A 13,088-nucleotide genomic window follows, 5' to 3' on the forward strand; every position below is an offset into this window, starting at 1 on the left:
ACACACACACACACACACACACACACACACACACACACACACACACACACACACACACACACATGCACACACATAATGTGCACGCAGAAGCACACACGTGACCTAGTAACCGCTAACAGCATATTCGTGATTACTAACCAATGGTGTGTTGCACTTTTGCGGTTCCTCCTTCTCTTTAGCCAACTGTGTGTTTTGTAACAGCTTACTTGCCTGTGCTAACCAATGACTGCTGTCATACCACATGCAGTCAGGCTTATGTAGATGTGAGCTGAGCCATCCAACTAAAATGTGATTTGTAGTAATTTAATGGAAATCACCTTGGCTGTTTTTGTGCCCTTGTAATGCCTCTGTCTTTAGTTTCATTGTGATGGTACACGTTTATGTTTTAATAGTTTATATTATGTATGGATGTGCAGTATTTTACCTTGCATTTATTTCCTGCAGCTCCTTCCTCTTCAGCATCCTTTCGCTCCACGTTCTTTTCCCTTTTAAATCTTCTTTTTTTATGTCTCTTCTCTCTTTTTTTATTAACAAGATGCAGTCATATTTTTCACCAGGTACTTTTACCTATGCACTGCTCCTCTACTACCTCACCATCTATCCCTGCCTTTAACCCTTTCGTCGCTTTGTTTCTTATCTCTCCTTTTCTTTGGTCAACTTCATGAGAACTCTAATTTTTCTGCTTTCCTCTCTCTTTCCGCGCCAATCCTTCGCTCTCTTTCTTTTTCTGTCTCTCTCCTTCCATGTTGACCCTGCCGCTTGCTGGGTGCAGTGTTGGTAATATACATGTATACCTTGGCAGACAGATCAGTGTCTCACCGCTGCCATGCTGGGAAAAAATTTCCAAAAATACTGCAAAGGGTTATATCACTGTATATGCACAAGAATTCGCGGATCCTCTCTCTCCCTCATTTATTTCTCGGAATGCGTGTTTCTGTGTGGACTAGAGGTTTAGATACCGGGCATGCTGGCGTGACAGATATGGTCTTACCCTCTTTCAGCGATAAGCCCTGGAATTGCAAGTCTGATTCGCTTCTCTCTGGCAGGATCATGACCTCCCTCCAACCCCACTACACTACTGTGTGTGTGTGTGTTGTGTGTTTGCCTATGCGAGTGCATGTGTGAGTACATACAATTGAAAAGGGTTTAGTGTAGGATTGGTGGCTGGAAAAGCGGGCAGATCAAGGCACTGTGTGTGTGTGTGTGTGTGTGTGTGTGTTTTGTGTTCCTGGTTATGCATCCACACGTGTGGTGGGCCTGTATGACCAGTCTCAGTCATGAAATCTGCAATCCGAAATATACAGTGTTTCATTAAGAGCAGCAGATGAGCCAGTAATTGAGATGAAGCAGTAAAGAGATAGAGGGGGAAGAAAGGGATAGGATAGATAGAGATAGATAATCATAGAAAGAAAGAACGGAAAGTCAAAATGTAAGTGTGTGTGCGTGTGTGTTTGTGTGTGTGTGTCTGTGTGTTTTTGTGCACACTGTATCCCTCACAGCAGTTGAATATTTGTCCTCTCCTGTCATGCATGCGTCGGTGTCCTGTTGCTATGACTCTGTCTGCTATCTTTTGTCACTTTGTATTTGCTTGTGATATGCTGTGTGTGTGTTTGTAATCCTTCATCTGCTTGTGTATGTGTGTGTGTTTATGTACATGATTGCTCTTGTTTCTGTATCTGTGGACTAGCCGTATTGCCTACTGTGTGACCCTTTCAGCTTTTCTTAACAGTTGTGTGGGTTTCAATACATTGCAATAAAGATATTTCACAAACAAAAGGCCCGCTAGTCACGCTGTGTAAATATTACATTGCATTGTGGTACTGAGGGTGGAAACAAAAGATTTAGTAATATGAGTTTTGATAGACCATTGATGGTGCTTATCTAGGGATGTCATGGTAACAGAGAGGATAGCTGTTACTGCCAGTCTGCCCATATATATGTATGTATATATATATATATATATATATATATATATATATATATATATATATATATATATATATATACACATATACAGTATATGTACACATATGAACACAGGAATAAAGACCAAATATACATACTATATATTTGGTCTTTATTCCTGTGTTCCACCGGTATCACTGTGACTCCTCACTTTGAAGTAAAGGGACGGATGGTGGATATGATTGGGGTAGAGCGAAAGATAGGGGGAGAGACAGAGAAATTGGATGGAGGGAAAGGAAGGGGGGATCAGTGGGAAGAAGGGGGAGATCACATGACTCATTGGGTGCTAAAAATAAATGTTGGTCATTCTCTCATTCTCGATTTCTCTCTCATACACACACACACTCACACACATACTCTCACACACACACACACACAGTGTTAAAAATATTCCATCTTTCGAAAGAAGCTAGTTTTTTGGTTTCAGTGAATGTTCACCTGTCTAGCAAACCAGACGGAAAACGCATGAGACTGAGCCTGAAACTGTAGCATGGGTGTTTGTGTCTATCTATGTTTATGTTTTTTTGAGTGTGTATATTTTACTGTAACAGTCTGGCTCACATGATGTAAGGTGGAGGCTGGGGGTGTGGCCTTGACCAACTGCCACTTTGCTCGTTTGAAAGGCATGATGTCTCTCTCTCATGGGTCAGTCAAATTCTCTGGGCGGACATAGCAGAGAAAAGGGAGGTCACCTTTTCCCTTTTCCTTTTCCTGATCGGCCCAACTGAGCTTTCATTTTCTCAAAGGCAGACCAGGATACCCAGGGCCTGGTTTACACTTATCGCCATTTCTAGCCACTGGGGGACCAAAGGCAGGCTGGGGGAACTCAAATCAATGTGTTAAAGTAAAATTTCCATGCCATGGGACCTTTAATACCAGAATGTAAACTTGCGCAGCCATACTATACTCTAGTGCTGACACAGCACTGTAAGGATAGGTCTGGCAATAAAACTGCAGTCACTTGGCCACTTGGGATGAAACTAGCTCAGATTTAGTAAGTTATTACATTTTGCCCAACAAAACCAATTTCTAAATCAAGGTGTCCTTACTGGATTTCATGGAGCTTTTAGCCACATCTCATGGCCTTCCTTAGCAGATAGCTTTTGCACTCTAAGTTGCCAAGTGCTTAAGCCGCATGATGACTACTGAGCAATCTCCAGCCACTGGTAAAGACCATTGGAATGGCATGAAACCTCTAAAATAAATCTAGTAAGTGAACCTTGAGTTTGGACATTTTCACAATTCAGACACACAGCTTTAGCTGTCCAACTCAGCAGTCAACCAATAAAATGTCAAATCTTTTTTAATAATGTAAGCTATAATCAAAATTGCAGCTCTTATATCTTTTTTTAAATGTGAGGATTTTGATGTAAAAATGATTGATCACTCAGCCCGGAAAGAACCTACACTATGACTAACAAGGGTAATGGACTCTGTATAAGGCAAGTGCGTTCATAATTACCAAGTACTGCATCTCCTTCCCTCTTTTTCTTTCTCTCTCTCTCCCCCCCCCCCCTGCCTCTGTCCTCTTCAACCTTTGTTTTTTATCTGTTTGATTTACCCTTTTCCCCCTACCGATTCTCTCCTCTCGGCCCTCCCTCCTCTTCTTACTTTCTCACACATTCACTGGCCGTGTATTGCTTTGGTCTGGTCTCCCTCCTCAAGTGCTATGAACAAGTGATAAACAAAGGCCACATATCATGATCATTATTATTTTTTACTGCAGAGCCATATCAAGACTGGAGTATGATTCACACAGGGAGGTATGAAAGTGAGATGCACATTAAAGCAGTCATTAACAATGCGCCTTGTATTTCTGTTTTATTTATAATTGAGACAGATGGAGATGAGGCAGAAGAGGCAGACATACCAATCTTTTTGACAAGCAGTAGTAGGCGTGGAATGCAGTATAGCTGCAAAACACCTTGCTTTCATGGATTAACGCTATTACTTTCCACCACATTTATGTTGACAAAAAGTATGATGGAAAGTTTAAGCATGTTCTGTTGGAAGGCATTGTGGATAAATCCAAACACAATTTTTCTCCGGTAGATGACAATGGTGTGTTCTTGAGTGTTGGCTTGTATGTTCAAACTGTTTCAAAGTTGTCATGAAAAGTTACATAAGTCATCTTAATTAGATAGCTTTGCATCTTGCTATGCCAGCTCTTGTGGGACCCACAAAGCTACATATTTAGTGATTTGTCCCTTTTTCTTATTATCCCTTATTATTCCCTTTTTGTTATTCAGTAAAACTGACATTTTCAGACAACATCTTTGCTTTTATCACCTTTTATTTTACTGTCGTTTAAATAGCAGAAACGATTTCTCTATGAAAAATCAGGGTACAGATATCCAAATGCTTCCAATGTTCCTTAGCAGCACCACATACTTCTTAAATGAGTGATGTTGCAGCTATTATCATAAAGTAAGAAGTCAGTGTACAGCAGGGCTTCCTTGCTGCAATTAAATCTGGAGAGTTTTTGTGTAAATGTATACGATTATAAATGTGAATTTGTGTCTCTCCTTGTCAGGATGTGTCCAGGCCACCACACTCAGATTAAACCACTTTTACATATTAGTCTAATGTGCACGCAGCTGCATTACGCCGGATAAGATAAACTCAGCCATTAACTCTATGTTAAGACCTCCCGTCAATACTCTGAGGGCAGTTTTATCTCTGACACCAGCCACCTTTTGTTTTTGCTCACAAGAAAAAACAAGGGAGTTATCAGTCCCATAAGTCTTTCTCTATTGGGAAACCAACCCCCCGGGTTCTGCGGGGGGTAGAATGGAACCGTATGGATGAGTACTACTTAGCCGCTGTCTGCAGGGGATGTTACGTTCACCCCCATCTTTTTAATTAAACCTCTTTATTAAACTGGCACAAAACATTTGCAGTACCCTGTTGGGGTGTGTGTGGCGGGTCATTTTGTGTGTGTGCATTAGGGTTAGAACTATGACGATGATGACTTTTTTTCCATTATCGAATAAATTATTGATTGTTTAAACAGGTTAATTGTGCCCATCATAAGTCCCTAGAGGATGTTTTCCAACAAATTCAATTTTAGTGCATATTTTTAGTAATCTGTATTGGAATATGTTTTAAATCCTCCCAGCACTGTTTACTGATATATTCTGCATCAACATGTTTGCAACTTCCCAGATAGGGTTAATTAACATTGTTTCCTGTTGATAGAAAACGTAATCCGGTTGGCATTGTGTTCATTAAGACTCGGTCGAGGAGGGGCCCCATGATTTTACCTAAACGACCTTCAACGTTAAGGAGACACACAAGCTGGTTTTCTGTGTTTGTTGTACACAATTTCTGTATTGTTGGCAAAACATTATCTGTATTAACATAATACACCGACAAAAATCTACGTGTTTTTTTCACAGCACAAAAAATAATTCAATGTGTAGTTCCTCTTTAATTTATAGTTCCCCTTTCCAGTTTGCATCCGTTACAGAAACCTCTGTAACCGATAGTAATGTGACTTTAGATTTCTCAAAACAGCAAAAGCAAAATAATTGTTTCCTGCTTAGCTAAATGTAGCCAAGTGTTCCTCTCTTTGTGCTCCTCTCATTATTAGCCACTTAATTTACCTACAATTTATGAGCAAAGTTGCCACAAAGACATTTATTGTTGGTCTACATGTTGTATCTGGAAAAGGTAGTAAAGTTATGTAAAGTTACTTAAATTGCAGTTGACATCAGCATGGAACCTTAGTGTATGTGAGTACATTTTAAGTTAAGTGCTAGACAATATAATGAAGTTTATAATTGATACGAGAGGCCAAATATCAGATTACCACCATAACTTTGTAAATTAGAGTGAAGATACAAACTGAGGACAGGATGATTGGCTTATCTGTCTCTTCTTTTTTTTGTGTATTTGACTGCCATTGTCTGTTGGTGTTTGTTCTGTCTCTATTTCTGTCCCTGTCTCTTGCTTTTTTTCCCTCACACTTTCTATATCTGCCTGTGTCTTCTCTGTCTTTTCCTAAATCTGGTGTTATTAGATTTACAGGATGCCAAACTACAAAAGGCAAAGAAAACACACATACACACAGAGCAGTACGCTCTGCTGCAGTGCGGTTGCAAACGCAAGCAGTGGAGAGAGACAAAGAGGGAAATATTGGGAGTTTGGTGGGTTCTGGTTTGGAGTTTGTCTGGTGATGGCAATGATTTGCAGGGTAAGAACTATGTGCCAGCAACTTTTCAACACAACACTCTGAAGTGGAAGCAAACAGGTCCCTGAATCTTGACTATTCCTGTATGAAATAAGGATGATTCAAGTCAAAGCAAATAGCAAAACAAATGTATAAAGTAAGAGGAATTAATCATTTAAGTCACTAGTAAATATGCCAGCTATTTTGACATATGTCCTTCATTACTTTTTGGGGGTTATTTTGAAATAAGGACTACTTACTTGCAGGACAACATTGCCATCTCCATATTCTTTATAAGTGTAATTTGTAATAGTCATAGTAGCATTTGCAGTTTTACTACATACTGTATCAAACTTGTACAAATGTACAGATGTTCAGAGCACTTGCTATTTAGCATTCGTTATGACATAAATACAGAATACTGTATGTCTCTCTTCTTGATAAACCCATACAGCATCATAACATGTGGGTTTATCTAAAAAGTGGTTTATGACAGTAAAACATTACAACACATAACACCATCTGCTGTGTGCAGCTTTTCTTTTAACGAGACAAGTTAACGAGAACAAGAAAACAAGAGAAATTGCCCTTGCAACTGCACCAATGCAAAGTATAGCGGTGAATGAATTATTAACTTAGCAAATAAATGCAGTTCCACTTTATATTCTTCTGGCGAGAGTGACTAGGTAACTTAGGGCAATAACATTTCTTCACTTTTTCACTTACTTTTGTTCACTCCACATTTAATAAGCTCAAAGTTTGTTAATTCAGTTTCATCAGGTCTGGGTTAAAATAATCAATTCTCCAATTTAAATTGATCTTTTTTTGAGTGGTCTGATTTTGATTAATAAAATCCCAAAATTGATCTTTTAAGATATGCCTTTTCTGCATGGATGTATAAGGGTGTGACACACAAATGTTGTTTCTGTCCTAGGAGTACTATTTAAGGGGACTGTGATAAGTACCAATATATCCATAAGAATACTCATAATTTATTAATTTTAACTGCTAAGTCTTTTTATACTCTTTTATACTCTCTTAATGTCAGTTGCTGACGTTTTAAAATGTCATTCATCAAGTTATCACTCAAAACAAAATCTTTTTTGCTAATCTAATCTAAATTAATTGTTTTTGTGTTTTACTTAACTGTTGTCACCTCAGGATAGCTACATTTAGTCAGAAAGGGAGCTTTTTCATTGAAAACCATGGTATAGTTGTATAGTTGTCTCACAAGAATGTTCTTCAACATGGTCGCTCTACTCAGTTGCACCATATTGTGTTGATGAATGCTGTAGTTAGTCAATGACTGTCATGTTAGTCCTTTTGAGTTAAAAGTACTTTAAATAGACGTTTTGTGTATCAATTCTTAAGGAACCTGGTGCATTATATAAAACTATTTAATGGTTTCTTCTTGCTTGTACAATTTACAGCATCAGTTCTCTGGTAATCTATTTATATCCAAGCTAAATTTGGAATTGTAACTGAAATTTCCCTAACCTAATTGATCGAATAGGAGAATGTAATCGGGACCTTGTGTAACATTTGTATTTTTGAGTTGGAGGTGAAACAAAGAAAAAGCATTACCTGAAAATGTCTGCACATTAAAAGTGCAATTGGTTGGTAACCCCTTACTTTATAAATGAAAACATGCTACATAAAATCTAAAATCTTAAATGTTGGTGACGAGCGGAAGTGATTGGAGACGTCACTTCAGGTCAAACTGTATGAAGAGGTAGTGCATCCAATCAGCTTCTTTTGTTTCCCCTGATTCAATATATGCGCCTATTGCTCCTTTCAGTTCTCTGACGGAGCGAGGCGGGGAGGAGGCATTAACATCCACATAGCAAAGTGTTTTTTTTAATTATTTTATTAGTACTTCAATTTCAAGCAAAAGAAATACCTTATTTTCATCACTTTAGTTTTAGTAATGTCAGATTTGATGTGTTAAAGGACCACAATGCAGTTTGTTTTTTCAATATATTATTATTATTATTATTATTATTATTATTATTATTATTATTATATATCTACATTTGTGAAATCTCACAAATATAAATCTCACAAATATAGTTATCCCTTTTAAAACCCCTGACAACTCGGTCACAATCGAGTAACCTTTAAAGAAGCATCATCTATGCTATAGCAATATTAAATTACCACTGACGGTTTTGACACAGTTTTGTGATTACCATTAACAAACAAGATTTTCACTAAAAACATTTAGCATTTGTTGTTACTGCACTGCAACTGTTTCTATTAAAGTCAGACATCACAGCCTCTATTATATTGTTTTATGGCACAAAGTAATATTGTGATATGACATTTATTGGCATCAAAGCAGACTAGCAATAGAGAAACAACAACTTCAAACATGTTTAACTGCATTGGAAAAGTGAACGAAAACAACTTTGACTAAAGGAAAACTTAAATATCTTTACTCAGTATATTACGTCTTAATCACCACAACGGTCATGGTCTTACCTTATACATGAATGATCATTTACTGCTATCATACATACAGACATTCAGACACGCTGCTTAAATGAGGCCTGAATGATAAGAGCTAACTGGGATAGCTATACATTTGTCTGCACAATTACATTTGCTTCACATTATGCGGAAATGCTGCTGTCAGTTCTAACTATGTAAGCAAAAAGCCACTCACTCACACTTACACACACAGACACACATGGACACCCGTGAAAAAAATCACACACGGACAACCACAAACACACAGGTACATGAATGTATTGTAAAGCATTTTTGTCAGCAAGTCAGAACTCATTGTCAGTCTCAGACTTTTTGAGAGTAAAGCAGATTTCAAAGTCGACTGCAGCAGAAGTTGTGGAAGGTGTAGGATGTGATGTTCTAATCCATTGAAAAATAAAAAATGCTTTGACAGGCTAACACACAGACAATCAAACCTCTAATCACACATTGCACGTGTGTACTTTGAAGTTTGAAAAAAGAACTTTCAAACTCAACATAGAAAGGTCCAGGCAAAACCCAGCATCCTTCGTCTTATAAACAATAGGGCTAAACACCTGAACAGACTTACACCAAACTGCATCAAAACATTCTGAAAGTGATATGTTGTCAGCTATTGGGCCAGTTTACTAATTTAAGCTATTGTCTGTAGACTCTCTAACAGAGCTATGACACTACAATTGACAGGGTTCACAGCATAGTTGAATTTTTACTTTACTCAACAGTGTTAAATTACAGCATAAACCCAGTAGTATCACATTTCCAAGTTTTGCAGAGCTTTCCACACCCTCCTATCTTCAACAACATTGTCATCTTTTCTTTACAAATTTAATGTCATACAATTATTTAAATGAAAACAAAAGCATCTAATGTAGGCAAACATTTAGTATTACTTTTTGATATTCATTGAACTGTACTGTGTGCACTTATTTTGCTAATGCATGTCCACAGTCTGTTCTCTTTGTGCTAAAGGTTAAATGGTTGATATTCTGAAGGTGATGTATTATAATTAGATGCCTTTATAAAGGGTATATGCTACTGAATTAGTTAATTTCCACTCTGTAGTTTGATAGTTGTGTGTGAACTCTCGATGTCTGCCATTTGCATGCAAGGCTGGTTCCACTGCAGAGGAGAGGAGAGGCCTGACGCTCTGATTGGTGCAGGAGTTGCTAGACAACAGATGTCCAGCCGGCTGGGAGGTTGACTACCTGTGGAGGAGGGAGAGAGTGGAGAGAGAGAGAGTGAAAGAAAAGTGGAGGTGGAAAATGATGGAGAGAGGGAGTGAGGCTGTTATGTGACAGACATTTAGGCTGTACAGTGAGCTACAACAGCGTAAAAATACCACATACCCAACAGGACCACCAAATTCCGGCCTTTAAAGGCAGTGACAGAATGGTGTTGTGTTGCAAGTGTGAGAATCTAAATTCTCACACTTGCAAATACATCACCAAAGAACAAAAAATTAAAACACAAACGTAGAAGGGCTGGGGGCTAAAAATGTAGACCAGACTACCTTCAGCAAATTACTGCATGCTTTCTAGTAATTTCTCTGCTGTAGAACACTGTCATGATTAACTATAAAGTGGAGCCATTGTATAAGTCAATGAGGAAGGGATTCTGATTAATACATACAATAACAAAATAGTGTGACTAATTATTGGTGTCTTTAGAAAAAGATAATGTATATGTATACAGTATTTTATCATCTATTCAAACTGTTTTTATAAAGTATAGTATGCATAAAGGGAAATGAGAGAAAAGCATGTACTTCAACAATGCAATGCACTTAGACACTTTTAGACTAAAAAAAGTATTAATATAAGATAAAACAAAAAATCTTAAAGCGACAAAAATAAAGTGCCAGATTAAGACAACTGAGTTTGATAAAATAAAATGTTTACCTCTGCAAAGGAAAGAGTTAAGACCGAGAGAGGGGCAATTAGGTGTCATTAAGTAACATGGTGGGCTGAGGCTGAGATGGAGAGATTAGTGACCTTGCTCAAAGGGTCCTGCTGATCAGGAAAGATGACTGAGCTGCCCTTGTTTCTGGCTCTGTCTGTCAGGATTTCGGCCTTTCCGCTATTGTGCTTTTTTGTAAAGCTGGCAGTATGCCTCAAACTAAATCAAAATTATAAATACAATATATATATATATATATATAAATATATAAGATATATATAAATAAAATTGACTTTAAACTGACTGGCACACACCTACATCTTTATCCAGGTGTTAGGCAGTAAACATACCATCTCCTTTTCTGTATTTTTTGTGCCTGTAACTAACTGTACCAGGGCATGTTTTAAATTAGTTTTTTCCCTCCTGTATTTTAGCTATAACTGTAGTGAAGCCACAGCTCATTCTGTACTTATGTTGCAGTTCACTGTTGGGATTTTATTCTGGCTTCATCTCTCTCACCGCGACTGACTGGATGAGCAGTCTTTTTAGTCACTGTGAACATACTGTATTGTACTGGTATTTCTACCTGCGGACCAAAGTTTGTCTGTGGTCTGCTTGTTGATTTCTATAGATACACTACACTGACAAACAAAGCGATACCTGTATCTATAATGGTACCACGCTGCCTGGTGTTCTTTGTTGCTCTTGCATCTGAGCTGCAGAGTTCACAGTTTCCATGGCATCAAGAAGAGCAGAGGAAGGAGACACGGATGAGAGGAAAAAATAGGTGTCCTATTTTTAATCAAAAAAAGTTGAACCTACTGCTTCGCTTTCCTCACTCACCTTCTCTCTTGCTCTCTCTCTCTCTCTTTCGCTCTCTCTTGCTCTTGCGCTCTATCTCCTGGGGCAAAGCTGAAATGGGTCGCCTCAACGCCATGCTGCAACACTACTTATAACGACTGCTGCTCTCACCCGGTTGTTCCGAATTTGGGTTACTGGTTGTCGGTGGTTACTGTGGTGTCTTTTGACAGTGAGACAGTAGAGTCACTTCCTGTTTCACATAGTCAGATATAATCAGTCTGGCCTCATAGAGGAGAGATGTGAGATACGAGATGTCTGTGGTCCCATGGAAGGAGTACAGTAACCCTTATACCTGTTGCCCTTTTGGCATTTGGTAGTTTGCTGATGGCAAGCATGCAGGCAATATAAAGTGAAATAAGAAAAGCTCTAAACTGTACACTACCTGCTTAACAGACAACTGCAAACAGACATAGTTAGTAACTATCTTGTGAACATAGAGGAGCATTTAGCAGGTACAGAGCCAGATATTCCCTCAGGTGTTGATAGAGAGCAAAGCAGAGTTAGAAAAGAGGGAATTTCAGATTTACATGTACATGTATTACATTACATGTATTCAAAGTGGCTAAAAGAAATTAGTTAGTGCTGGTTTTATGGTCTGTTTTGGCTAATCAACTGAATCAAATAACGGACCAATCAAGGTACTCAGTGATGTGATGGACACAAAAATCCAGTAAAGCTGTGACAATATTGTCAAATAGTAACTCATTGCATCATATGCAACCAAACTCCATGTGTCTCTCAGTGTGTTTTATCATGCCACCCAATCCCAGTCAGCTGTAAGTGAACAAAGAAATGAGCAAGAAAATCCTAATGATCTTTACATTTAGATTTGGCCTCCTTGCAAGTTTATTTTGTTCTCAGGGCATCAAAACTTGCAAGCCGCAGGTCATATCAAGCCTGACACTAGAGGTCAATATGAATCCACTGTGGCTGCTCACTCTGTTTGTTTTCCATTGTTGCCTGGCTGTTTGTGGCACACAACCAAGCACATATCAGGTCACATTATTTTTGCCAAGCATTTCAGTTCTGATAAGGAAAAGGACGGGGCACAAGCCAACAGACAGACAGACACACACACACACACACTCACGCACATAGAAGTGTGAATGTCAAGTACAAAAACACACACTGACGCTGACAACAACGTCCAAACACTGCGCTGTGTCCTCCAATGAGTCAAAACAAATTTGCAGCCAACCTCATGTTCGATAATTCAGAAAGTCAATCATAGCGGGGAATAATGAATTAAAATAACATGTCTCTGTTTCTCTCTATGTTTGTGTCTCCCCTGTTTTTCTTTTAAGATCATCAAAAGCTGGAACGAGAGGCGAGGATTTGTCGTTTACTGAAGCACACCAACATCGGTGAGCTGCAAGTCCTCAATCTTAACATAAGCACACACAAGAACCAACACTGATACAAAATAGAAGCACTCATATTTTTTTCAGGCCTCTGTTGAATCCTGCTACTGCTATTCATCTTCTAGACAAAGTTATAGAAGAGACAAGTGTGTGTGTGTGTGTGTGTGTGTGTGTGTGTGTGTGTGTGTGTGTGTGCGCGCGCAAAGGTATCTAATGATGATGTATCTGTGTGCTCTCCCAGCTGAATCATCAGAAAGACACAGGGGCCTATGAGGGGCCGTTAGGGACTTTACTCAGAATTACCTCTCACGAACACATGTGAAATGCTCTTACATACACTACTG

The 13,088-nt window shown here is 38.6% G+C and overlaps 1 protein-coding gene across 15 annotated transcripts in view; it reads left to right on the forward strand.

Moving 5' to 3' along the window:
- The window catches only part of camk2d2 (calcium/calmodulin-dependent protein kinase (CaM kinase) II delta 2), a 35,890-nt gene that overhangs the window by 5,947 nt on the left and 16,855 nt on the right, over nt 1-13,088 (forward strand). For all 15 annotated transcript variants that reach the window (XM_034858691.1, XM_034858654.1, XM_034858644.1 and 12 more), the window contains exon 3: nt 12,688-12,747. In XM_034858691.1, coding sequence (XP_034714582.1) covers nt 12,688-12,747 — 60 coding nt within the window. The remainder of the gene's footprint in view (nt 1-12,687; nt 12,748-13,088) is intronic.

The sequence above is a fragment of the Etheostoma cragini genome, chromosome 2 (assembly GCF_013103735.1).
Source record: "Etheostoma cragini isolate CJK2018 chromosome 2, CSU_Ecrag_1.0, whole genome shotgun sequence".
Lineage (NCBI taxonomy): Eukaryota > Metazoa > Chordata > Actinopteri > Perciformes > Percidae > Etheostoma > Etheostoma cragini.